This window comes from Leptodactylus fuscus, chromosome 1 (genome assembly GCF_031893055.1).
Source record: "Leptodactylus fuscus isolate aLepFus1 chromosome 1, aLepFus1.hap2, whole genome shotgun sequence".
Lineage (NCBI taxonomy): Eukaryota > Metazoa > Chordata > Amphibia > Anura > Leptodactylidae > Leptodactylus > Leptodactylus fuscus.
This window is the reverse complement of record NC_134265.1, coordinates 131,080,123-131,107,942: the sequence shown is the minus strand read 5'-3', so window position 1 is coordinate 131,107,942 and position 27,820 is coordinate 131,080,123. Positions and strand designations below refer to the sequence as shown.

Sequence of the window (27,820 nt, the reverse complement as noted above, 5' to 3'; positions counted from 1 at the left end):
TGCAGCTGCACGGCTGTGCTGGGCGGAGTCTGGAGCTGTTAGGTTTCGCCGTGTGTATCTGTATGGGGAGGAGATAGCTGTGTGTGCAGCAGCAGCATGTGTGTAACCGGGAGACGACATGTGTATTACTGTATGCTAAGTGATATTAAGAGCTAGAAATCATGTAAGGACCGGGCTACACGTGGGACGTGCTGCGCTCTATAGCGGCGAGTACACAGCACTCTTGGGGATACGCAGTAGTCACAGGTGAGACGGTGTGTTTTGGAAGTGTGTGTAGAAAGTGTCTTATTAGCTGAGAATGGCATTACCTGAGTAAGGTGACTGGGGAGATGCAGAAGACTTCTTCTAGTACGTGTTGTAGTGAGGAGGAACATGTCTGAGCCCTTACCTCCCACACTGGCTATCTCCTTGTAAGACTACGTTTACTGCCCTGATCATTTTATATGTGCCCCACTTTATGGGTAGTCAGTTACACTTTCTTGTAAATTTGGAAAATCTAGGACTAAAGGACACTTGGGTGGTCTCAGTCTGGTGAGAAGGGGCCTGTGGGGACGTCACTTGATATGCCTGGCGTGTTCCCCTGTGTGTACATTAGGTACAGTGCTCAGATGTGGTGATCAGCAGCACCAGTTTAGTATCAATGTAGGTAAAATGTTTCAGTCTAAAGTGCAAGCTGTGACTAAAACACACGAACCTTGCAGTCTCTCCCCTGTGTGCAAGGCATTGGTGTATACTGATTTCTGACAGCATCTGAGACAAGGTCTTGAAACTAAAGGATATTCTTGTGATAATCACTGAATATCACAATATAGTGGATGTCCGTAGCACTGGCTCCATCACTGATATCGCTATATACCATCGTTTTTCAGACTGTAAAATAGTAGACCTACCAGCGCTATGGGGGTGATAAACTTAGGTTATATTGATGACCTATGTTTAAGATTGGTCGGGAGCTGACACCCAAGACTCCCTCTAATCAGAGGTACTGTGGCGCTGCTATGCAGGGAGCAGGTCATCTCTGCTCTGTCTGTGATGAGCTAGTAGTGGTCAAGCACTTGGTCCTTCCAAGAAAATTGTGTTGGCTACAGCTTTATGTCAGTTTAGTACAATAGCAAATAGGCTGTTCTGGAGCTCACTGAGTCATAACTGATTATGCCCTTTATGCACACACTGAGTTCTGTCCAGGAAATACGGCCCACACGTGGACTGTTTTTCACAGATGGGGCTTGGCTGTGTGCTTGGCCACTTAGTGTAGTTCAGCACCTATACAAGTGAATAGGAGCTAAAGTGTAGTAGCTCAGTGCCACCATTACACTGAGAATAAAGCTATCTGCTTCTGTCTGTGCAATGTCACAGTCCTGAAAAACTCCTTTAATGCACTTCTACTCTGTTGTGACGTGCCAGAATTATTGAGAGTCTCCAGCCTTTCTATAATGTCCATGCATATGGGGGTCCTATGCACCTAAATGAAAATCTGTGCCAGTCAGGGACTGGTGTATATTTTAGCTATAACTTTTGCTGCATTCAAAATCTGAATTTAATGGAATATTCTGATTTCAGCATTTCATGGCTGATATGGGAATACCCTCGTTTTCCGCTTCCTGAGGTGGTTGGGAGTTACAGTAACAGCTGAAAATGTCTGTGCTACACAATTTTGTTTGAACTCCCATGTTAGGAAATGTGAGTTATGAAAGCTGGATAGCACAGTCCCGTTTGGTTGTTTTCCATTACCCCCAGACTTGTTGTACTTCCATCTTGGTCATGAATGGCTGATATGAGTTATATCCTATTTAAGGTTAGTCCCCCATGTAGCAGGGCACAACAAAAAAAAAAATGCTGCGGGATAAAGTGGCAGCAACACTTTGCATTTATTCCCACAGCTCTTTACACAGAAAGTCTGCAGAGACTTTCCTTTCTGCTTCTGTTATACCTATTGTGAAACCGCTGGCCTTTCCATAGGTATTATTGACCTGCTGTGAATTCCAAAACCGCAACGGTTTTGGAAATCACAGTGTGTCTGCTGTGCATATTATTTGTGTGAATGGGATTCACTAGTAGAGACTGTAAACCACAGCATCTAGACCAGCAGTTCTCAACCTGTGGGTCGCGACCCCGGCGGGGGTAGAATGACCACAACACAGGGGTCGCCTAAAGCATACCTCCCAATCGTCCCGGTCGGTGGGAGGTATGACCCGGTTTCAACCCATCGGCGCCCGGAGGACGCCGATGAGTTTAACACACAAGTGATTAAAGCAGGAGCTGTCACAACCAGCTCCTGCTTTAATGCTACGCTGCGGCTTCTGCATGTGTAGCCGTGATGTGATGACGTCACATCGCAGCTACAACTATATGAGTGAGCGAGACTGAGCGGGCAGCGGGGGAGCGTTGGAAGGTGAGTATAAGTGTTTTTTTTTGTTTTGTTCTAAACATTAAGGTGGAACATAATGAAGGGGCCCATGAAACTGGGGGCAGATGGGGGGGGGGGGGAACGGCATGACACTGGGGACAGAGATGGAGGGACATGAAACTGGGGGAAGAGATGGAGGGGGGACATGAAACTGGGGGCAGAGATGGGGGAACATGAAACTGGGGGAAGAGATGGAGGGGGGACATGAAACTGGGGGCAGAGATGGGGGAACATGAAACTGGGGGCAGATGAAGGGGTTATATGAAACTGGGGGAGAGATGGCGTGGGGACATATAATGTACGGGTGACTGTAAGAGGACTATACTGTGTGCAGGCACATAAAAAAAATGAATGAGAATGGGCGGAGTCAAAATAAAAGTGGCCAGAGCTAAATTTGCTGCCGCAGAGCGTGCCGCACATTTTGTCCCTCTTTCTAATCTTCAAAAGTTGGGAGGTATGCCTGAAGCCATCAGAAAATACATATTTCCGATGGCTTTAGCCACTGAGAAGCCGCGCTACTGTCTACAGCAGCGCTATTCAGCTGGAACGCACACCATTATGGATGTGCGTTCCAAACTGATTGGGGTCACCGCAACATGAGGAACTGTATTGCGGGGTCACAGCATTAGAAAGGTTGAGAACCACTGATCTAGACAATGCTATGCAAATCAATGAATGTATATACAACAAAATATATACTATCAGCGATGATTTTCTGTCCTTTGTTTTCTATTACATGGTGCAGTTTAGTTTGCTGGCGGTATATGTGTTTTCTCTATTTTGGGATGGACTCTCTATTGATATGTTTATGTTTTGGTTTACATTGTGTTTATTCATTACTTAAACTTCCTTTTGTGTTAATACCTATGTGACAATAGTATTGTTTTGTATTTACATTTATTGATTTGCATTATATTATCTAGATGCCGCATTTCTGTCTAGACTCATTCATGAATGGGTTAAAAATCATTTGTTGTGGGCGATTTTCTTAATTGTATGGGTTTTAATCTGCAGACAAAGTTTAGTGGTCTTCAGGCTATGGCTAAGGGGAGTCCTCCCTGAAACGCGTCAGCCATGAGGCATGAGAATTTTTCTCATTGTCTTTTAAATATCTTGTGATGTTTGTTTATTAAAAGTTACATATTATTTGAACCTTGGAGTGATCTGGTTGCTGGACGCCATGGAAATTTAAGAATATCCGTTCACCTTCTACTGATAAGGTTTCTGTCCAAGCATCAGGATATATGTGTGTGTGTGTATGTATATATATATAATTTTTTTTTAACCGTGACTTGGCCTGTGTGTTATGCTTTTTGCACTTGTTAAGCTTACACATAGTGAAGGCAGTGTAAGAATTTCAATTGAGAAACCAGAAAGTGTATAGAAGTGCAGGATTTCATTTTAAGGGGACAACCTTTGTTAAAGTATGTTACAAAATGTATTAATGATATGGCTGATACCAATAAGTCAGAAGTTGTTCAAAAGTTTAGTTATCCTTTAATAGTTAGGTAGCTTATATCATTATTTTGTAGGGTTTCCTGCAAATCGGCTTTTATCCTAAGACTCGTCTGTGTTATTGACCTTGCTTTCTGTTGATGTCTGTGTTTTGCTTATTCCTGTTAGACTCTGTTCACTACATTTGAGCACTTCTTTATCTGTATAGGTTCTAAAATAGTCAATACGCCCATGGACATCTGTTTTATTGAAAAGAGTAATCATTCTGTACCTGAAGGAACCCTGCTGACCGATATAATTTATTATAGATTATAACCAGTCCTTTGCTTCCCTTTCTGATAAGTAGTGCTAGAATGAATTGCATTTATATGATCTAACCAGGAAATAAATAGATTTATATATTTTACACAAGTTTGGGTTTGCAGGTACCGTTGTTTTCATCTGATTTTGGAATAAAACTACTAGTAGCATTATTAAGTCTGGGTTGAAAAACTGATGAGGGAAGCAGGCTTTATGGCGGTTCACATCTGCATTCGGGGAGTCTAGTTGGGGACTCCCTTCCTCCGAATGGAAACCTATCCGCATAAAAAAGCGGTTCCCTAAGAAAACCCGTGGATCCCATAGACTATAATGGGGTCAGTGTGGTTTCCGCTTGGTTTCCGCACGAAAAATGCAAAGAGAAAAGTGCTACTTGCAGTTTTCATGCAGAGAGGGGAATGGAATGGCCTGAATGCAGATGTGAACCGAGCCTTAGCTGTTAATAAGTGGAAGGTTGTATGCTGAGAAATTATGAATAGGTAAAACATGAATTAGACATGAAATGACAATTATTAGACTTCAAGGGGTTTTCTCAATAGTTATGACCTATCCTTAAGATAATTTATCAATATCAGGTTGCGTGGGTTCCAACTCCCAGCACTCCTCCTGATCAGCTGATTGCCTCTTCTTTGTAGAGTAGGTACATGTCAGTACTGAGCTGTGAAAATCCATGTGATCCAAGACGGTAAGGTCAGAGTGCCAACGTCCCTACAAGCAGCTGATTGGCTGGGGTGCTGGGATTTAGACTCCTATAGATTTAGAATCCTAGAAAACCTGTTCATGCAGATGTTTATGTAACCATAATATAGTTACAAACTTCTTTTTTTTTTTTCTCTCCATAGAGTACCATCCTGGCTTCTTTACCGTTACATCAACCTGTGACTAAATTGTAGCTCGCTCTGTAGTCTTGGGGAAGGCTATTGGCCTTCCCCACAGAATTTACTGTGAAAAAGTTCAAGATGGCAGACCCTATTATGGACCTTTTTGATGACCCCAATCTATTTGGCTTGGATTCATTAACTAGTGATTCATTTGCACGTGATGGACCTGACACCATGGATGAAGCCCTTGGCTTGGGCAATGTTCTGGAACCTCTGGAACAGTTCACCACTGATAGAGGGGTAGAGCAACCGATTCCAGATGGAAGTCAGCAACGACCAGAGCCACAGATCGTGCAGGATGTTACTGCTCCTATCGCCCAAGTAGAGCAAGTGCTTACATCACAGCCAGTTACTATTCCTGAACCTATAAACCAAGGCAATCCTTTTATGGGAACCTCCACAAGTGGACCAGCAGCTCCTAAAATCATGATTCTGAAAGCACCACCAGGAATGACTGTGAGTGGTTCTCCAGTGACACAAATACAGGCCCTGGCTCCTGGACAGGCAGCTAATGGCGGCAAGGTGACATTTGCTAAAGTGCTCACTGGCACCCCACTAAGGCCTGGAGTATCAATAGTATCTGGAAATACTGTATTGGCCAAAGTTCCAAATCCAGGTGTAGGAGGACAACCAGGAGTGAGACCTGTTCGTCAGTTGTTACTTCAACCAGTGCGTACTTCTGCAGCTGGCACTGATGCGAGCACTGGCATTAAACCTGGAGTTACATTGGCCTCCGCGCCTCAGCAGGTACAGTAAATGAGTTTCTTACTTCTTCTTCATCAGCTGATATTTTTTTTTTTTTCATGAAGCCCAAGAATCCCTTGAGTTCTGATCAGGTGTCCCCAAGAACACTACATTACCAAAGCCTGTCCAATTTACAATAAGGAATGCCATTAAATTTTTCAGAGTGGTCACCTATCCCCTCCTTCATGCTATTTACTGAGTAGTAGAGATGAGCGAACACTATTCGAAACTCCCGTTTCGAATAGCACGCACCCATAGGAATGAATGGACGCCGCCGGCAAAGTTGGCGTGCAGGCCGCTTCCATTCATTCCTATGGGTGCGTGCTATTCGAAACGGCCGTTTCGAATAGTGTTCGCTCATCTCTACTCAGTAGTGGTGTTGCAGGTATTAACATTATTGTACTGTTAAGTTGAGAATATGCTGCAATGTGCTACACTGCCACTAGTAAGTTGACAGCATGCAGGCGTGCAGTGACGTAGTAGCTTGCAGCACCTGTCTGAGCATTATGAAGGCTCTCAGGCTTGTCCTAGCAATATAGTTATAGAGGCTGGTCTATGAGCAGCCTCAATAGCTATGCAGAGAATACCTCATAGACTCCAATACAGTTATATTGCAGTCTATGGGATTTACAATCAAATGATTGCAGGATCAAGCCCCCTGGGGGGGGGGATAATAAAATAGTAAATAAAAAATAAAAATTGTTTTAAAAAATATTATTTATTTTTTTTAAAAAAAAGCAATATATAAATATAAAAGTAACATATTATTGCAAAATACATGCACATTAGGTATCCCTGTGACCAAGAACCTCCTGTTTACAAACTTTATTTTTTTCCCCGCTACAGTAGTTTCTGTACAGGAAATATATTTTTTAAAGTGCTGAACCATTTTTTTCACTGTTTTACTTTTGACAAAAATTTGAATTAAAAAGTGATCAAGTCAATAGAGCTCCCCCAATATGGTATAACTAAAAAGTATACCTGGCCTCGCAAAAAGGACACCCTATGCATCCCCTACACATTTTTGTTAGGGGGTTAAAATGTAAATAAAACTGCAGGAATTTAGTATCCTCAGAATCGTACCAAAACATAGAATACAGGTGACATGTCACTTTGGCTGCAGAGTGGATTCTACAAAAACGAAGCCCCGTAAGTTGCACAAATGCAATTTTTATTTAAATCCACCCCATATATGTCTGAATATTTTTTTCCAGCTTCCCAGTACATTGTACAGACTAATAAATGGTGACTCCATGAAGAACAATTTGTCCCACAAACATTAAAGGGGTTGTCCCACGTGGCATACTCACCAGTCTTCATTGTTATAAATTCTTCCGGCTTTGTTGCGTCACTGCTGGGCGGGGTCACATATGCAAAGCCAAGCGGCAAGATGCCGCTGGCCCTGCGTGCGCGCTCATAGACCAGTCTAGCCTTCACAATGCGAATACAGACCCGACATCCGCCTCTCTCTATTACAGCGGATGTCGGGTCTGTATTCGCATTGTGAAGGCTAGACTGGTCTATGAGCGCGCACACAGGGCCAGCAGCATCTCTCCGCTTGGCTTTGCATATGTGAATACAGACCCGGCATCCGCTGTAATAGAGAGGCGGATGCCGGGGAGTGTAGACGCCGGCACAGATGCCAGCAACATCGCTATGCTTCTGCCCTGCATGAAGCCAGCAGCGGCAGAAGCGATGCTGTTATTGCAGTGTTGTTTCAAGAGGACCTGTGTCGTCTCCTATATCTGTTAGGGATTCTACCACTAAACCAACATTTTTTTTCTATTTACCACGTCGGAATAGCCTTAAGTAAGGCTATTTGTCTCCTACCTTGCTCAGTCGCCTCTGGCCCGCCGTTCCGTATAAATACACTTTTTTTTTTTTTTTTTAACCGGTATGCAAATGAGTTCTCTTGCAGCAATGGGGGCGGGGCCCAGTGCTCAAACGGCAATGGGGGTGTCCCCATTGCTGCCAGAGAACTCTCTCCAGCGATGCCTCCATCTTCAGCTGCATCCTCCCCTTCTCAGAGCCGACTGCACGTGCTGGCCGGTGGCCATTTTTGGGAGACCTCTATTGCTCTTGTAATTAAATACAGGAGCGGCCTCCCAAAAAATGGCCGCCGGCATGCGCAGTCGGCTCTGCCGGTGTCTCACTGGCAGAGCCAACTGCACAGGCGTCGCAGTTTGACCCAGACGGAAGACAAAAGAGGCGGTTGCAGCTGAAGATGGAGGCGTTGCTGGAGACAGTTCTCTGGCAGCAATGGGGACGCCCCCATTGCCGTTTGCGCGCTGGGGCAAAGAACTCATTTGCATACCGGTAAAAACTGGTATTTCTATGGAACGATTATAGTCTATGGGGTCCGTGCGCTTTAACTGCACAGCACTTGCGGTTGCGCTGATAAAAAGTAAGCTCCCTCATAACAGCAAACTGCCAGCTCTCCCGACTAGCAAAGGCGAGCCTGCGGCATATCAACGCTGGTTCTGCAGCAGTCTCGCCCTTGCTAATCAGGAGAGCTGGCAGCTTGCTGTTACGAGGGAGCTTTTTTTTTCTCATACGAATGAATTGACCAGCGTTAATTGGCCAGTGTACAGCATTCGGCCAATCAACGCTGGTTCTGCCGGAGGCTCGTCTGTGAGGAGGCGGAGTCTAAAATCGGACCACAATGGAGACTGCTGTGGTCCGATCTTAGACTCCGCCTCCTCACAGACGAGCCTCCGGCAGAACCAGCGTTGATTGGTCGAATGCTATACACTTTAGCATTCGGCAAATCAATGTTGGTTCTGAATCGAATATTTACTGCGAATAGCTAGTAGTATTTGATTGAGTATGAATATTTCGAATACCATAGTATTCGATCAAATGCTACTCGCTCATCTCTAGTGCTCACCAGTAGGAAAAGGATTTGTCCCGTTCAATATAACTCCAAAAAAGCAAGTGGCACACCAAAAGTTATGAAAAAAGTGAAGGAGGTTTATTGCCTCATACTGCGACCTGTCGGCTCCAAGAGCCTGTTTCAAGCATTCTTATACACATATACTGCTCCTCTGTTATTCATCCAAAAAATGTAAGACAAAATGGACAACTGTGTTGACAAGGAGTGTTTTTCCTTGTGACTGCGTTTTATCCCTACCCAGTATAACAAGATAAAACTTATTAGACTTTGTTAGGTAATACCCCCAAGCTGTTAAAACCCAGTTGTTTATTTACTTATATGTTTCTAGAAGGAAGAACAGCAGAAAGGACCATTTGTACAAAATATTTTTTGAGAAGGATGCAAGACATACCCGAAAATGGAACAGGCTCTCTTTAAGAGGGAGCTCTCCATTTCTGGGAAGCAGGATCTTGGTTTTACAACTTATTCTGGGGTACTGGAGTCTCTCCCGACATCGCCTAAGTCGGTTATCTATTGAGAACATAAAACTCTATGAATGAGTGTGTCTGGGAAGTGAAAGGGATTATGTCTGGGATAAAAGCTTTCAGCGTGTATTTTGAGCCTTTTATAGCCCTGCTGGGGTGGTGGAAGTCTTCTAGCTCAGCATCCCTACTAGTTCTCCAACTGTGATTTATGCTGCTGTACTGAGTCTACTGAGCCACTTCAGTGAGTACACTGCCTAAAGTCTTTTTCTTCTCCCTCATAACCACTTTAAAAGGGGTTTCCAGATAAGTCATTGAATAATAAACCCGGAAACCCCCTTTAAAGGGGTATTCCCACCTCACATACTCACCAGTCTTCACTCTTGTAAAATCTTCTTTCTTCCTGGTTTCTTGCATCATTTGGTGGGCAGGGTTTCACAGTCAACCTGCCGTTTAGCTCCGCCCCCAAATTCACGTGTAGCTCCGCCCACCCACATTGAACTATGAAGTACAGGCAGCAGCAACTCCATTCTGTGTTACATACAGAGACTGCCTGTCTCTGCCATAATGAACACAACTGAATTAGCTAGCCTGATAACTGGGAGAACAGAAGAAATGAAAGCAGCTCCTCTCCCCTATCTGAGTGCAGGACCTAGGTCACATGGTGTAGACACAGGATTAGCTAGATACACAGGCTCGCTCCCTGCACTTAGCCCCTCCTCCCTCCCCCCTGAGAGCAGCAGATACATCATTTGACTCATGAGCAGATAAGTCAGGGCTGTGGCCACAAAAAATTGAATAAAGTAAGATAGTGGACAAACAAAGCAGTTTTGCTGAAGCAGTGTATTTAGGAAAAGTCTTACATCCACATTAACAAGCAGTATAGATAGGATCCTTGTGATGGGGCAACCCCTTTAAGTATCATTGGATAACTTCTGCTTGGCTTTATGCTAACCAGGTTTAGGATTGGTTCACATCTGTGCCCATTCTCCATAAGGGGATAACGTTCACCTCTCTGCAGCGCTATTCTCTCCACATTTTTTGTCCTTTTTGGGCGGAAACCGAACGGAAACCACACAGACTCAATTATAGTCTATGGGGTCTGCGGGTTTCCTAAGGTAACGTTTTTTTTTTTACCCGTATGGAAACCCATGTGCAGATGCGAACTGGGCCTAAGACCATGTCCTGTTGGTGATTTTTCTGTTTATTTCAGTTAATATGGTGTATATTTCTATTTACCCAGGGGGATTCCAAACGCATCACACTTGTGCTTCAGCCACCCACACAGGCGGCTGCCTCTGGAGCACCACAGGGCCAACGTCATGTAGTACTGGGTGGTCTTCCAGGAAAGCTTGTTCTTCAAGGAAACCAGTTGGCTGCTCTGACCCAGGCCAAGACTACTCAAGGACAACCAGCCAAAGTAGTCACTATTCAGCTGCAGGTGCAGCAACCTGGGGCTGCAGGACAAACTCCACAGAAGTTTCAGATTGTACAGCAGGCACCAGGCGGTTTGACTCTTGCACCTAGTGGGCAGCAGACACATGTTATAAGCCAGCAGGGAGCTCAGAGGCTTTCAGTACCTCTCAAGGTTCTCTTACAGCCACAGGTAAGTGAAAAAAAAACTGTCATGAATAACATTGGTACCTAAAAATAGGAAGCAAAGTATCTTCATTCATATTGATTTCACGTGTTAAGAATTGTACAAATCGCTTTTTATTTATCTTATAGCCTAAAATAAGCTTGTAGAAACCATCTAGGGAAAATGTAGTCAACATACAAAGACATTTTTGTTATGCATATTGTTTTCTATGGAAGTCTTAAGAAAGTTCATATTGGGTAACAAAAAAAGTCTTGTTTTTGGGGATGTCTAATTTCAAAGAAAAGAATGTGCCAATGTCCCTGACTTGTCTCTCTGAGTATACATTTGCATTCTTCATTCGTCCTCCAACTGGTAGTGCCCAATTATCAATTAATTTATACATGTCTATGAGGAATAATCACAGCTCAGTTCTAAATAAATCTTATGCATGAAGAGTTAAAGGGGTTGTCTGGGGAATTGACCCTTAAGCCATAAGTGCCGTACTATTACAGCACAGCAGCCTGTGTCTTGTGGCAACAGGCTGTATTAGTACGGTTCAATGCCGAAGATCAGGAGGGTGTATGGTGCAGACTAACCAATTACAGTAAAGGTGGGCAGTGTAAAATAACTGTTAAACTGAGTTCACACGGAGGTTTTTTGGACCGGATTTTGAAGCCACCTCAGAATGCGGACCAAAAAAACCCTCCCGTGGCTAGCTGCTACTGGATGCCGGTAAGTGCAGCTGCTCTGTATTAGGCCCAAATGAATGGGCCCTGGGCAGGAGCGAGTGTCGCCCTGCGCCACAGATTCTGCAGCTGATTCAGTCGCGGAATCCCCGGCAATATAGGGCAGCTTGCTTCTTTTTTACCACGATTGGGACAAAACCGCTAGCGGAAAAAAGAAGTGAACGGCTTCCATTGAAGTCAATGGGAGGCGTTTTTGGAGGTGGATTCTGCGTCAAAATCCGGTCCAAAAAACTCTGTGTGAACTCCGTTTATCTGCTCTGTTCATGTCACTCCCTCTGGGATTGCGAGCAGGACAGTGCCTGTATGAGCGTTTTATGTGTAGTTCAGCTTGCAGATCAATTTTGCAGATCAGTTTGCACAGATATGACTAAGGGGCATTCATACCCCGAAACGCGTTAGCGTCTTTTTAACTCACTATGTGTGATTTCCCACTGACACCACTTTTTGTAAACTATCGTTTTTTAATTGGAATGGAATAAAGTATTGAACTTTTAAAAGGCTCCGGAGTGTTTGCAGACCCTCGCTTCTTATTGCACAGATATCCCTGATGTGCATGTTTCTGACCAAACTGTGAGAAACGGGCTGTATGAGAGCCCAACATCTTATAGTGAGACCTGTATATCCCAGCACCATGTAGCTTGATTTGGCGTTTATCAGAGAACTTTTTCGTTGATTGGTCCACCATTGGTGCCACAATCTCTTCACAAGTGAGAGCAGTTTCACTCTGTGCATTTGAGAGCCTGAAAACTCCATGGTGAGCATTGTGCTGCTTGCAGCATGACCAGTTTGGCATTGGATCAGTGATGGTCTGGGGAGGTATATCCTCAGAGGGTCACACAAACCTCTTCCACGTGATGACCAGCAGAACCTTAATGCTATTGGGTACTGGGTTGAAATTGTCAGAGCCATTCTCAGATACAGTATAATGTTGGTGCAGCAGGCCCTGGGTTCCTCTTGGTTCAAGGCAACGTGCCCAGAGTGTGTAGGCAAGAAAGATTGATGCCTAACATTACTTAGACGTGAATCAGAAGCTCACTGGGGCCCTGATCCATACCCCACTCCATTCATTCATTCATTCATTCATTCATTTATTTATTTTCCTGAAAGACCACATTTGCTACTGTATATTATCAGCAGTATGCCCAGATGTTGTGGAAATAACGTCCATCCTTATGGAGATTTGCATCTTCTTCAGATGTTGTGGGGAAGTGTATTTGGGCACATTAGGACCATACACATTATTGAGACCATATAATTGGGTCAGCCTGTTGCGTTGATTTGCAGTCCAGCCCTTAACGATGCATGTTGTATGCAAATTACACGATTTATATCCGGAAAGATTTTCAACTTCAATTTTTCGTTTGTTGAGATCCAGTTTGTAATGTATGTGTTCCCTTCCTGTAGTGTAGTCATATTATTGCTAAGATTATTTTTCTTACTATAAAGAACATTGTAAATATATATGTTTCTCATCAGGCGGGTTCCTCCCAAGGTGCTCAACAGAGTCTGTCTGTGGTGAAGGTTTTGAATGCAAATGAAGTGGCAAATCTCACAGCAAACCAAACCATAATGAAAGTTGGAGGTATGTTATCTAAGACTAATGTTTTTAATCATTCTCTGCAGATTCCCTATATATATATATATATATATATATATATATATATATATATATATAATTTTTTTTTTTATAACCATATTGGGGAGCAACACGGTGGCTCAGTGGTTAGCACTGCAGCTCTGTATTGCTGGTCTCCTTTGTTCGAATCCCACCAGGAACCACATCTGTAAGGAGTTTGTATGTTCTCCCCATGTTTGCATGGATTTCCTCTCATTCATACAAAGACATACTGATAGGGGAAAAAAATTTTTTACATTGTGATCCCTATACGAGGCTCACAATCTAGAAAAAAAATAAATAACCATATTGATTGGCCTTTTTGAGGCCCCAATATTTAGTAAGTGGTGTTAATGTTAAGGGATAACATCAATGTCTTACAGAGCACATTAGTGGGGCGTTCACACTTGCGCCCGTGTGCATTCTGTGTCACTCTGCCAGGTTTCCATCCTAAGCCCCGGCCTAACTGGACAGGGGACGGCTTCCCGGCGGTCAGTTTTAAAACCCATTAGTTTGAACGGATTTTAAAGGGATTCTATCATTGGGAAAACTCCTTTTTAACTGGACATATATTTGCATAGCCTTTTGAAAGGCTATTCCACACATACCTTTTATTTGTTAATCCTCTCAGCCATTTTTTTTTAATTAGTTTGCTTTTATAGATATGCTAATTAGCAAGTACGGAGCACTCCGTACGTTCACTGAGCACTGTGTGTTGTGTGTAAACCGGAAGAAGTGAGAGCAGGGAAGGCTGATGAGTGATCAGCAGCAACCTTCCCTGCGCTCACCTCCCTCCTGTTTACACACAACACACAGTGCTTAGTGAACTTCCAGAGTGCCCTGCAGGCTAATTAGCATATCAATAAAGTGGGCTAATTCAAAAATGGCTGAGAGGATTAGGTATGTGTGGAACAGCCTTTCAAAAGGCTATGCAAATATATGTCCAGTTAAAAAGTTTTCCCAATGATAGAATCCCTTTAAAAGCAAACCTTTTTTTTTTTTTTTTTTTTTTTTTTTTTTTTCCTGCCACAGTCCTGCATGTCCGACTTTGTGTCTGGCCAAAAATACCGGTTTCCCCACGGAGAGTATGCAGGCGGACATCAGAAGTTTGCATTTAAAATCCATTCAAATGAATGGGTTTTAAAACTGACCTGGCGGAATTACACAGGGATGCAAGTGTGAACACCCCTTACATTGATACATGACAAAGTTATAGCATTTGTTTTTCTCCAAATGTACAAAAGTAACACACAAGTCTTATGTAAATGAGCTGCTGGTGCTCTGGGAGCATTGTTCTTGCTGCAAGGGTTGGCACAGTAGGTGGTAGGGGGGGTCTGAGTGGCAAGAGCAGTGCTAGTATGCAGAGGGGGAAACTCCTAGTTGGTTGTCCACCTCAAATTCCTCTTCATTTTACAACATGTAAACAGGTTCATGCATTGAATGTGCTGCTCTATTAGCCCTGGATTTCTGCTGCTGTGTCCTGACATAAAATACTTGTTGGAGTTTTGTGTGCCCAGGTTGTAGTGAAGAGCACAAAAATATACTGTATGGTACCTGTCCATATTTGTGGATCAGTCCATTCATTTCATTGTGTAGGTCAGTGAAAATTGTGATTGACACCCGGATACTAATCTGTGTGTAATCCGTGTCATTTTTTACTGACCTATAAATGACCTATAAATTTTTTCCTTCCACTCTTCTTCTCCTTCGCTGTAACAGGTTTTCCACTGAGCAGTCAGTAGGTTTAAAGAGGACCTTTCACCACTCCAAGCCTGTGCAGCTTTCTGCCCCATGTTATAGGCGCTGCTGCACAGACTCTGGTGCACTTTGAATTATCTCCCTAGCCCCCCTCGTTTTCGAGCTCTGAGCCCCGTTAGTTCTGGTGCCCTGTATGTTAATGAAGCCGTTCAGTGACAGAAGGGCGTTTCTGACTATAAAGACAAGAGCTACGTCAGTCTGACACTGTCCAATTAGCATTGGACAGTGTCGGAGCTGCTTCCAGCTGCGTGTTCTCGTGAGTTCTCCGGAGATCAGGCAGTCCTCTCTTCACAGGGCTGCACAGAAGACCCGGAGAAGCGATCCAGGCCGTGTATTGAAGTGGATGAAGGAGAACTTCACTGACATTGCTACAGGTAAGTAAAGAAACCCCTAAGCAATGAGCATAAGTGCCCAGTACACCCTGTGGACCTAGGTCTAACCCCTATACAATGAGCATTAACCCCTATAGCCCCTAGGCAATGAGCATTAACCCCTATAGCCCCTAGGCAATGAGCATTGCCTAGGGGCTATAGGGGTTAATGCTCGTTGTATAGGGGCTAGACCTAAGTCCACAGAGTGTACTGGGCTTAGGGGTTTCTTTACTTACCTGTAGCAATGTCAGTGAAGTTCCCCTTCATCCACTTCAATACACGGCCTGGATCGCTTCTCCGGGTCTTCTGTGCAGCCCTGGGAAGAGACAACTGCCTGATATCATGAGAACTCACGAGAACACGCTGCAGAAGCCGCTCCGACACTGTCCTCTGCTTATTGGACAGTGTCAGACTGACGTAGCTCTTGTCTTTATAGTCAGAAACGCCCTTCTGACACTGAACGGCTTCATTAACATACAGGGTGCCAGAATTAACGGGGCTCAGAGCTCGAAAACGAGGGGGGCTAGGGAGATAATTCAAAGTGCACCAGAGTCTGTGCAGCAGCGCCTATAACATGGGGCAGAAAGCTGCACAGGCTTGGAGTGGTGAAAGGTCCTCTTTAACATGAAAAGTTACCTTGAAGCTGTCATTCATATCTCAATAATGTGGTAATTCTGTCCTGCTGTAAAGGGATCGTTGGCATAATGTTATTTTATCTATATTTCAGTAGCTGGTGAATCCCGTAAACTAGATAACCAGAAGAAACAGGAAAAAGCAAACCGAATTGTGGCTGAGGCTATTGCCAGGGCTCGTGCTCGAGGAGAACAGAATATTCCCCGTGTCTTAAATGAGGATGAACTTCCAAGTGTCAATGCTGATGATGACGATGGAAGTCGAAAAAAGAGGAAGAAAAAGAAAGGTGAACCAGGAGACTGTGCTGTTAATGACAAGTCCAAGAAATCCAAATCCTGTAGTAGCTCGCGTTCTAAGAGCAAATCGAAGCCTAGGTGAGTATCCATGTACAGAAATGCCTTTTACAGCATATTATACAGTGTAACCTAATATAATTTTATGTCATATGCTAAATGTTGCAAATATTTTCATAACAAGTATCTATTTTGTTTCCAGTACTATTACTCCCATAGTGAGTAAGAAAAGAAAGCGTAACCCATCATCTGATAACTCTGATGCTGAAATTGTGCCATCTCAAGCATCTCCAGCTGAGGATGAAGACAGTGTTCAGGTATTGTGCAGTATGGTGATGGTCTGTAGCTGCTGGTGTCTGTAGATCAAACCAATCTTCATAACAGACAAGCCTGTAAAATGTCTGGGTCCATGCATGCACCTCTTTTACCACCAGACACTGATTTTTTAAATGGAAAAAAAACCTAATCTAATCTGTACATGGAGCAGGAAAAAAGGGACCATATGAAGATGTAGACTAGAGATAAGGGGTGCAAGGTTTATCATTAGGTGTGGTGTTTTTTTTTGGGGGGGGGGGTTGTCTGTTTGTTCCCCCTCTCCCGGTCTCATTAAAAAAATAAAAAATTATCACAGACAACCCTTTTAAACTAAAAATCTTAAACTTATTTTCTGCTCTCAGAAGAGGCGATCAAACCGCCAGGTGAAACGTAAAAAGTACACTGAAGATTTGGACATTAAAATTACTGATGATGAAGATGATGAGGAAGTTGACGTGACTGGTCCTGTCAAGAGTGAGCCTGTCCTTTTGCCTGAACCCATCCCGCTGCCTGACAATGAATCTGTCCCTTCCATGCAGTTCTTTGTTGTAAGTAGATCATTTTAATTGATTTTATTTTTATTTATTTATTTTGTTCGTGAATGAGAGACTTGAAAGGGAATGGGAGCTAACCTGGCTCCGTTCAGCCGCTACGTAGAGTACAGAGCTGTCTGCTGCATGTGTATAAGCTGCTGAAAACAGAATAATGAGGGTGTCAGGTACTTGATGCCCACTAATCTGATATTGATGAGCAACCTTTGCATATATCTTCTGGAAACCCCCTTTAAATGCTAGATTTCATACTTAGTGTGGTTGGTTTGTTTTCCTTTGGATGCCAATAATTTTCATTAACTATTTCAATTAAATATTTTCAGGAAAACCCAAGTGAAGAAGATGCCGCAATTGTAGACAAAATTCTGTCTATGAGAATCGTGAAGAAAGAGGTGTGGACAAGTTGTTTAACGTCATTGTATTTATTTATTTTTATTCCTGTATCTAATTTAGTGTTCGTATTTTCCTTCCATTTTTAGCTTTCCACTGGAGGTTATATTGACGCTGAAGAATTTTTTGTCAAGTATAAAAACTAGTGAGTATTCCTATATTCAGTATTTTGTGATTGCAAGTCATCGTACTTTGGTAATTTTAAGATTTTATTTATTTAAAAAAAATTTTCAGCTCCTATTTACACTGTGAATGGGCTACAATTGAACAGTTGGAGAGAGACAAACGCATCCACCAGAAGCTTAAACGTTTTAAGACTAAAATGGCTCAAATGCGTCATTTCATGCCGGAGGACGAGGAGCCCTTTAATCCAGACTATGTTGAAGTGGATCGAATTCTAGATGAATCGCATAGTGTTGATAAAGACAATGGGGAGGTATGTTACATTTTTCATATTCGACAGAATGTTAGAAAAATGCATAAAATGGCTTTCTAGGAATAAAAAGTCTTGTTTAAAGATGACCTTTAATGTCCTCACGAAAGTGCGGTTTACTTTACCGCTAAAAAACCAAAATGTGGTTCCTCCTAGCTCAGCATCATCGTTGGGCTGTGAGGAAGGCCCCATTGTACTGTCAGAGGGGTATTCCTCAGAGCCCTGCAATGACGCTGAGCTGTGACAGTGGGGAGATATTGGTGCTAAAACTAACGGCACTGATATCTGCACCACCAGGGCACCATGCCATGAACGTTGACCATACGCTGAATTCAGTGCATTTATGGCTTTTTAGTGGTATAGTATACCGCACTTTCATGAGGACATCAAAGGTCCTCTTTAATATTCCCTACATGTTGCTGTGGCATCTAACTGCTTCCTTAATGGTACGGCCGTGTTTAGGAAACTCTTGCTTGGTCATTGAAACAACAATGCAAACCAAAAACCATAGCTTTACAATTCATCCTTCTCCCTACTCCGCATTAATCTCTATGATCACCGCAGGGCACTACTAAAATTATAGTAATCTTGCTCTCCTAACAGATTAGTTGACTTGGTTATAATATAAATGGCTATTTCGATATAATACATAGGGGGTTGTTTCATTTAAACAAAAAAAAAAGAAACCAGAATGAATTGTTCATAACTGGGTTTCAAGACAGTCTGTGGACAATTGCTATATTATTTTCGAGTTGTGTAACAGCTATACTGGTCTTTGTCCTTCTGATAGTGTACGCACTTGCATCGGTTTGTGCCCACACTCTTTATTTGTATGAGAATCTTGATGCTTAGAAGCAACGTGGCGGACAACATAGAAGCTGATTTTCAGTTGCTTAAAGGGATTCTACCACTAAACTAACATTTTTCTAATGACCACATCGGAATAGCCTTAAGAGAGGCTATTCGTCTCCTACCTTTAGACGTGGTCTCCGCCGCGCCGTTCCGTAGAAATACCAGTTTTAACCAGTATGCAAATGAGCTCTCCGCAGCAATGAGGGCGGGCCCCAGCGCTGAAACACCGGTGAGAGCATCCCCATTGCTGCCCGAGAGCTGTTTGCAGCGCCGCCTCCTTCTTGAGCAGCAACTCCGCCTCTTCTGTCTTCTGATGCGGTCCAACTTCCGACGCCTACGCAGTTGGCTCCTGTATTGAACTACAGGAGCTGTTGCTCTTGTAGTTCAATACAGGAGCATACAGCGGCCACCCAAAAAATGGCCGCCGGCCGCTCCTGTATTGAACTGCAAGAGCGGCCACCCAAAAATGGCCGGCGGCCATTTTTGGGAGGCCACTCTTGTAGTTCAATACAGGAGCCTACTGCGCAGGCGTCGGAAGTTGGATCACATCAGAAGACAGAAGAGCCGGAGTTGCTGCTCAAGAAGGAGGTGGCGCTGGAAACAGCTCTCGGGCAGCAATGGGGACGTGCTCACCGGCGTTTCAGCGCTGGGGCCTGCCCTCATTGCTGCGGAGAGCTCCTACGTCTCCACGTCTAAAGGTAGGAGACGAACAGCCTTTCTTAAGGCTATTCCGACGTGGTCATTAGAAAAAAATGTTAGTTTAGTGGTAGAATCCCTTTTAACTTTGAGTTTGACATTAGTATGCAGCACTGCTTCCTTCCAAATTGACAAACTCCACTGCTTGTCAGACGCTATTATAAGTCAATCGGGTCTGTCCGTTTCCATTTTTAACAGAACTGACAATGCTGATGTGAAAAGTGCCTTACAATTGAATCTTAAGTAATGCTGACCTAAACCTGTTTGCTTCCTTTTTCAGCCTGTTGTGTATTATTTGGTCAAGTGGTGCTCACTGCCTTATGAAGACAGTACTTGGGAACTTAAAGAAGATGTGGATGATGGGAAGGTCGATGAATTTAAGCGTATAGAATCTAGACTGCCCAGTCTGAAGCGTGTGGTGAGTGGCGGCTTTTCTTGTTTTAAAGTAAATTTTTAAATGTGCAATGGTTAACCTAATTTATTCTTCGTAGGCAAGGCCAGTCGCTACATCTTGGAATAAATTAGAACTGTCACGGGAATATAGGAATGGGAACCAGTTGAGGGAATACCAGTTAGAGGGGGTGAATTGGCTGCTGTTCAATTGGTACAACAGGTATGATTCATGATTTTTCAGTATTTTAAATGTTTGCATTTATTGATTCATTTAATTAAAAAAAAAAAAAAAAAAAAAAAAAAACCCTTTCATATCCTTAAACATTTTTCTCTTTACAGGCAAAACTGTATTCTGGCTGATGAAATGGGCCTAGGAAAAACAATCCAGTCTATTACATTTCTGCAAGAAGTGTACAACGTAGGCGTTCAGGGGCCTTTTCTAGTTATTGCCCCACTTTCCACTATTACCAACTGGGAGAGGGAATTTGCTAGCTGGACCCAGATGAACACAATTGTGTATCATGGCAGCCTGGCTAGCCGACAAATGATTCAGCAGTATGAAATGTATTGCAAAGACTCAAAGGTCAGTTCCTTAATGCAATAATTGGTTAAAATTATATTGATGGTATATTGATTGGTTGGGGTCCAACTGCAGATGCCACCAATTTCAGCTTATTTCTTTAAAGGGTTCACATTAGAAGCCAGTGACACCGACGTCTATATATCACTATACTCTAGAATAAGCTGACCCGAATATAAGCCGAGGCCCCTAATTTTACCACAAAAAACTGGGAAAACTTTTTGACTCGAGTATAGTAGTGTTTGGGTGCAGTAGATGCTGGGTGTTGTGAAAGGAGAGGGGGTGTTTTCTTGTCTGTCTGCCCCTTCCCTGAGCTTCAGGACTGAGTACCCCCCCCCCCCCCCCCTTGGAATTGAGCCTGGCTGAATATAGGGTATCTGCAGTGCTCCTATTAATCCCTTCCCGATGGAACAGGAGCACTGCAGATACCCTATATTCAGTAGACCGGGCACTTTCAGACTCAGGGATACCTAATTTGTATGTGTTTCACAGTCATTTCCTACTTTTATATGTCTTCTAGGGAAAGGAGGGATTTAGAACTTTTATTTACTTTACTTTTTTTTTTTTTTTTTTTTTTTTTTTTTCACTATTTTATGGGAGATTCTACACATTACATTACATTCTATACATTACTATTGCAGCTGGTCATTTTTTTGGTTTGACCCAAGTATATGCCGAGGGGGGCTTTTTCAGCACAACAACTGTGCTGAAAAATTCGGCTTATACTATATATATATATATATATATATATATATATATATATATATATATATATATATATATATATATATATATATATATATATATATATATATATATTTGTGTATCTGGTTTTCCCATTGGCTTCTTGAAGCCTACCCTTTATATGTGGTGGAAAGTCTCTGTTTTCAGCTCATGGTGTGTATTTATGTGTAATATACGTGTTCCTGTTGATTGTGAAATTGTGTATTTTTCTGTCCACATTGGTCTGCTCTTTTGACTAGTTCACTTTAATTGAATTGGCTGAAGAATTTTCATCTGATTTTCTTTTCTTTCTTTTTTTTTTTTTCAATGCCACCTTTCTTGGTGAGATTAAAAAATCAGCTGCTGTAAAAATGGCTTACTTGTCAACTTAAAATTAATAATTTAAGATAAAGTACATGGTTTAGTTTTATTTCAGATTAATTTGACCTTCTGCTCATTGGTTGCCATCTACAGGGTCGTCTCATTCCTGGCGCTTATAAGTTTGATGCCTTGATCACAACATTTGAAATGGTGCTTTCTGACTGCCCTGAGCTGCGGGAAATAGAATGGCGCTGTGTTATTATTGATGAAGCTCATCGTCTGAAGAACAGAAACTGTAAACTGTTGGATAGCTTGAAGCACATGGACCTAGTAAGTTTACAGTTAGGAAACTTCTAATTTTCTATGTTCGACCAGGACAGCCTACTCAAAATGCATTTATTTTTTTTCCAGGAGCACAAAGTTCTATTGACTGGAACACCATTGCAGAACACCGTGGAGGAGCTTTTTAGTCTGTTACATTTCTTGGAGCCAACTCAGTTTGCATCAGAGGCAGAGTTTCTGAAAGACTTTGGAGATCTAAAAACAGAGGAACAGGTACTAAAGAAGCATGAAATAAATAAATAAAAAATTATATAATCTATCCATACGTGTATACAATGCACAAACTCTTTGGCTTAATTCCTCCCTTATCACAATTATTCTAGAAATATACCATACACCATCCTAACCCTACTCTAAATAACAGTATGTGTGGTATTTTGCTTTATATTCGCAGATTATTTTGATTTTCTCAGTAACCCAGTCAGCCTGATACAATTTGGATATTTTACTTATGTGTCAGTGTCTAGAGATGAGCGAGTAGTATTCGATCGAGTAGGTGTTCGATCGAATACTACGGTATTCGAAATACTCGATCGAGTAGCACTCGCTATTCAAATGGAAAAGTTCGATGCTGAACCAGCATTGATTGGCCGAATGCTATACAGTCGGCCAATCAATGCTGGTTCTTCTCCTACCTTTAGAAGTCTTCTCCGTGCAGCTTCCCCGCGGCGTCTTCCGGCTCTTCATACACTCTACCAGGCATCGGGCCTGGGCAGAGCCGACTGCGCATGTCCGCTTGTAGTGCGGGCATGCGCAGTCGGCTCTGCCCAGGCCCGATGCCTGGCAGAGTGAATGAAGAGCTGGAAGACACCGCGGGGACCCTGCAAGGAGAAGACTTCACGGAGGATCCAGCCCGACCCTCACTCGTGGACTTGGTAAGTATAATTTGATCGAATGTTGCCTACCCCTGAAACGAGCATTTTCCCCCCATAGAGTATAATAGGGTTCGATATTCGATTCGAGTAGTCGAATATTGAGGGGCAACTCGAAACGAATATCGAACCTCGGACATTTTACTGTTCGCTCATCTCTATCAGTGTCTCCTTTACATCCCCAGCTTGGCCAAACGGAATGTGTGTACTGCTTATGCTGGGTTCACACCCGTGCCCGATCTCCGTTCTGAGGTTTCCGTCTTCTGCATGCCAGACTGGGTCCGGCAGTGAGCGTTTTGAGCTCTCCGCAGCGCAACAGTTTTTTTTAAACCCAAACACAAAGTCCTGTATATCCAACTCTGTGTCCGGTTAAAAAAAAAACTGGTTTTGCCTCGGAGAGCTCAAAACACTCACCGGCGCTCACGGCCGCACACTTTTCAAATATATATAATAATAAAAAAAAAAGTTTGGGTACAAACATGGCTTCAACATAGATATACTAACCACATTAGCACATGGGAGATATCCAGATTGTGTATTGTTTGCACAAGTTTCTTCTGCACTGTTTTCTTCTGTCTTGTGTTGAGATGCTTATCAATAATAATAATGGATTACGGAATTCCTGTGTGCTCTTTTACTTTTTCTAATGATGTTTATCTGTCATCTGAAGGTGCAAAAGTTACAAGCCATCTTGAAGCCAATGATGCTGAGAAGGTTGAAAGAAGATGTAGAAAAGAATCTTGCTCCTAAGCAGGAAACTATCATTGAAGTTGAATTGACCAATATTCAGAAGAAGTATTACAGGGCTATTCTGGAAAAGAATTTTTCATTCCTCACTAAAGGTGCCAGTCAGTCCAATACACCCAATTTGCTTAACACCATGATGGAACTTCGAAAATGCTGCAACCACCCCTACCTCATTACTGGTAAGTGTGCAACTGTAATTTTGTTTTTGTTTTAATTCTTGCAACTTTTGCATTTTGTTTATGTATGTATTTTTGTCTTTTAAGGAGCGGAAGAGAAGATACTGTTTGACTTCAGAGAAGCAACCCCAATAATCCCTCTAGACTTCCATTTACAAGCTATGGTACGCTCCTCAGGCAAGCTGGTGCTAATAGACAAGCTTTTACCCAAGCTTAGAGCTGGAGGCCACAAGGTTCTGATCTTTTCCCAAATGGTTCGGTGTTTGGATATATTAGAAGATTATCTCATCCAGCGTAGGTAAGCACTGTGCGTCTGCTCCTCTGTTCAGCAAACCCATTGGAATCCACAGTATTTCTTTCAATAAAGTATTAGTTTAGAGGCTCTGTTTAATGCAGGACTTCTCAAACTTTTTCAAATTGGGCTTCACTACTCTTTTGTCATGTTGGGTCCTCATCAGCAAGGAAATACTACGATGGGAAACTAAACAAAAGCCACTGTGCAACAATGGCTACCAAATACTGCAGTGCAGGCACATATGATATTACTAGCAGCACAAAGTACCGCTGCCACCAGATCCCCCTTCCCTGCAGTTCTGGATAAGCCCTGCTTGTATCCAGGGACACTGTCACTTTGGATTTATGTTCATGACATCACCTTCTCATTATCAATCAGAAGCATACTTGCTATTAACCATAAACCTTAAAGGGATCCTTCCATTAAAACTCAATTTTTTTTTCTCACTAACACGTCAAAATCATTTAAATGTCTTCTCCAGCGCCGCCTCCATCTTTTTCAGGAACGTCCTCTTCATGCGTCTTCTTCCGGTGCAGGCTTCAAACTTCTAGGGCAAAGCCGACTGCTCATGCCCACCAGCCACAAGAAAACTGCCGCTTACACACTATTGTAAGCGGCCATTTTCTTGTGGATGGCAGGCATGCGCAGTCTGCTTTGCCCTAGGCCCAAGGCCTAGAAGTTTGAAGCCACCGCCAGAAGAAGATGCCGTTCCTGAAGAAGATGGAGGCGGTGCTGGAGAGTTCTAGAGAGACGCCACCCAGTGCTGCGAGAGAACTAGTTTGCATTCTGACATAAACCGGGATTTATACCGAACGGCGTTGTGGAGAAGACATCTAAAGGTAGGAGAAGAATAGCCTTTCTTAAGGCTATTCCGATGTGTTGATGAGAGAAAATTGAGTTTTAATGATAGGATCCCTTTAAAATCTGGATGCCCAAATTAATGTCTTCTGATGATCTCGCCTCTCAAAAACAAAAGGTAATACAAACTAATTACAAAGTTTTATTTATCTACAAAATGCAAGGTCTTGTAAAGGTACACTGAAATTAAATGTATAAAGTTATGAATACAGGAATGCAGAGAGGCATAAATGCCAAATTCATCCTTATTTTTAATTTAGGTAATCATCTCTTAGCCCTACTTTCTAGCCACTTAGACTTCCCCTGCTCATTCCAAGCTGGCATTACCAGTTTCTCCTTTTAAAGTTCCTTCTTTCTGCCAAAGCAGACATTGAGAGGGACCTGCGCCTCACCAGTGAGGCCCACGTCACAGTTTGATAAGCACTGGATTAATGTAAATACATGGATGTACATTAAACATGTTCCTTTTACTGGTTACCTTCTTATGGAATAGAGTTTTTTTTTTTTTTTTTTTTTTTTTTTGTACAATGTTTGTTTGTACAAACACAAAATCTGTGTGTTGACTTGTTTTTAGAATTGTTTAATCCAGTGAGACAATTAAACCACTTTGAATTATCCCATAAAATCACTGGGAACATAATTGTATCATTTCCATAAATCTAGGTACCTCTATGAAAGAATTGATGGTAGAGTTCGTGGGAACATGCGTCAAGCTGCAATTGATCGTTTTAGCCGGCCTGATTCTGACCGCTTTGTGTTTTTGCTGTGCACACGTGCTGGTGGACTTGGGATCAACCTCACAGCTGCAGATACATGTATCATCTTTGATTCTGACTGGAATCCCCAAAATGATCTCCAGGTACTGCATTTTTTATAAAACATATTGTGTTTTAATGCATGTTTTTTAATGTTACGATATTTGCCACCTTTGACTAGTCTGAAACTTGTGAAGGCAAAGCATGCCAGTTAAGTTGTAGACTGTCATGACTTACTGGCTAAGAAAGAGCTGTAGGCTACATCATATTCTAAAGTGTCTAAAATGCAGAAGCTCTTAACAGTGGTCATATAATTAATGTGGCTTCCTATGCTGTGTGTGTGTGGGGGTTCTTTTGTTTTTTTTTTTTCCCAATAAATCACTGTTTTATTTACCGTATATATTATACTTTTTGTATTCCTTAAGGCACAAGCTCGTTGTCACCGAATTGGACAGAGCAAGGCAGTTAAAATTTACCGTCTGATAACCCGGAATTCTTATGAGAGAGAGATGTTTGACAAAGCTAGCTTAAAGTTGGGGCTTGACAAAGCTGTACTCCAGTCGATGAGCGGTCGGGACAATCATCTCAGTGGGGTAAGTACCATTTCAGATATAGAGTATCTTCCATTTGATAAATTTATAAAATCTAACTTTTTATTCTGTGATCTTTTCAGCCAATCCAACAGTTTACAAAGAAAGAAATTGAAGATTTGCTTAGAAAAGGAGCCTATGCAGCCATCATGGATGAAGATGATGAAGGTTCTAAGTTTTGTGAGGAGGACATTGACCAGATTCTCTTGAGAAGAACCACCACAATTACCATTGAATCAGAGGGCAAAGGTTCAACCTTTTCCAAGGTTTGCATCTCTACAAATCTTCAGTAACTTTACTGATTTATTTTTCTCTTGCATAAAAAGTGTTTGAAAGGAACAAAAAAGCATGAAATTTGGTAAAATAGTGGCTATGCAGAGGTTTTATAACCTTATCTAAATAATGAATGGGCAATACTAGTGTATGATACAGAGTGTGCAGCTGTGTATCTGTAATACTACAGTGTGATACACTATGTGATCAAAAGTATCCGGACACCTGGCTGAAAATGACTTACAAGTTCGTGGCGCCCTCCATTGGTAATGCTGGAATTCAATATGGTGTTGGCCCACCCTTAGCCTTGATGACAGCTTCCACTCTCGCAGGCAGACGTTCAATCAGGTGCTGGAAGGTTTCTTGGGGAATGGCAGCCCATTCTTCACGGAGTGCTGCACTGAGGAGAGGTATCGATGTAGGTCGGTGAGGCCTGGCACGAAGATGGCGTTCCAAAACATCCCAAAGGTGTTCTATAGGATTCAAGTCAGGACTCTGTGCAGGCCAGTCCATTACAGAGATGTTATTGTTGTGTAACCACTCCGACAGGCCGTGCAGTATGAACAGGTGTTCGATCGTGTTGAAAGATGCAATTGCCTTCCCCGAATTGCTCTTCAACAGTGGGAAGCAAGAAGGTGTTTAAAACATCAATGTAGGCCTGTGCTGTGATAGTGCCATGCAAAACAACAAGGGGTGCAAGCCCCCTCCATGAAAAACACAACCACACCATAACACCACCGCCTCCGAATTTTACTGTTGGCACTACACACGCTGGCAGATGACGTTCACCGGGCATTCGCCATAACCACACCCTGCCATCGGATCGCCACATTGTGTACCGTGATTCGTCACTCCACACATCATTTTTCCACTGTTCAATGTTTACGCTCCTTACATCAAGCGAGGCGTCTTTTGGCATTGACCTGTGTGATGTGTGGCACCCAATCACCTGAACACGTTCGAAGGCCGTGAGTTCCGCGGAGCGCCCCATTTTGCTCTCTCACAATGTCTAATGTCTACTGAGGTCGCTGATATGGAGTACCTGGCAGTAGGTGGCAGCACAATGCATCTAATATGAAAAACCTATGTTTTTGGGGGTGTCTGGATACTTTTGATCACATAGTGTATGTTTAAGTGTTTTACTACATAGACCAATGTTCTAGGATTCAGCAGGAACCCTACATAGGATAGCCAGTTTAGCTGGTTCACTGGAAATCACTGGTAAACTTGATTCATTTGTTAATACTGTAGTTACTCTGCAGGCTCACAAAATCAGAAATAACAGTTTCATGTACACAGCCTTTGGGGTAATTTTTGGATTGAAATGGAGGACTTACTTGCTTTAAAAAAAAAAAAAAAAAAGTTTTGCGTAATTTCCTTTCTCTTTCAGGCAAGTTTTGTGGCTTCTGAAAATAGGACAGATATTTCACTCGATGATCCTAATTTCTGGCAGAAATGGGCTAAGAAAGCTGATTTAGACCTTGATCTTCTCAGCAGTAAGGTA

At 42.6% G+C, this 27,820-nt stretch overlaps 1 protein-coding gene across 4 annotated transcripts in view; it reads left to right on the top strand.

Annotated features, from left to right (window-relative positions):
- Nucleotides 1–27,820, top strand: part of CHD8 (chromodomain helicase DNA binding protein 8) — a 52,709-nt gene that overhangs the window by 9,083 nt on the left and 15,806 nt on the right. For 3 of the 4 annotated variants that reach the window (XM_075276721.1, XM_075276718.1, XM_075276719.1), the window contains exons 2-21: nt 5,023–5,808; nt 10,403–10,765; nt 12,961–13,066; nt 15,956–16,235; nt 16,357–16,471; nt 16,832–17,017; nt 17,344–17,412; nt 17,500–17,555; nt 17,645–17,846; nt 19,672–19,809; nt 19,883–20,004; nt 20,124–20,367; nt 21,562–21,738; nt 21,820–21,963; nt 23,293–23,548; nt 23,633–23,843; nt 25,362–25,557; nt 25,879–26,046; nt 26,127–26,309; nt 27,707–27,817. In XM_075276721.1, the coding sequence (XP_075132822.1) occupies nt 5,140–5,808; nt 10,403–10,765; nt 12,961–13,066; nt 15,956–16,235; nt 16,357–16,471; nt 16,832–17,017; nt 17,344–17,412; nt 17,500–17,555; nt 17,645–17,846; nt 19,672–19,809; nt 19,883–20,004; nt 20,124–20,367; nt 21,562–21,738; nt 21,820–21,963; nt 23,293–23,548; nt 23,633–23,843; nt 25,362–25,557; nt 25,879–26,046; nt 26,127–26,309; nt 27,707–27,817 (3,996 nt within the window). In that variant the 5' untranslated portion in view covers nt 5,023–5,139. The remainder of the gene's footprint in view (nt 1–5,022; nt 5,809–10,402; nt 10,766–12,960; nt 13,067–15,955; nt 16,236–16,356; nt 16,472–16,831; nt 17,018–17,343; nt 17,413–17,499; nt 17,556–17,644; nt 17,847–19,671; nt 19,810–19,882; nt 20,005–20,123; nt 20,368–21,561; nt 21,739–21,819; nt 21,964–23,292; nt 23,549–23,632; nt 23,844–25,361; nt 25,558–25,878; nt 26,047–26,126; nt 26,310–27,706; nt 27,818–27,820) is intronic. The other variant, XM_075276720.1, reaches the window with a different exon arrangement.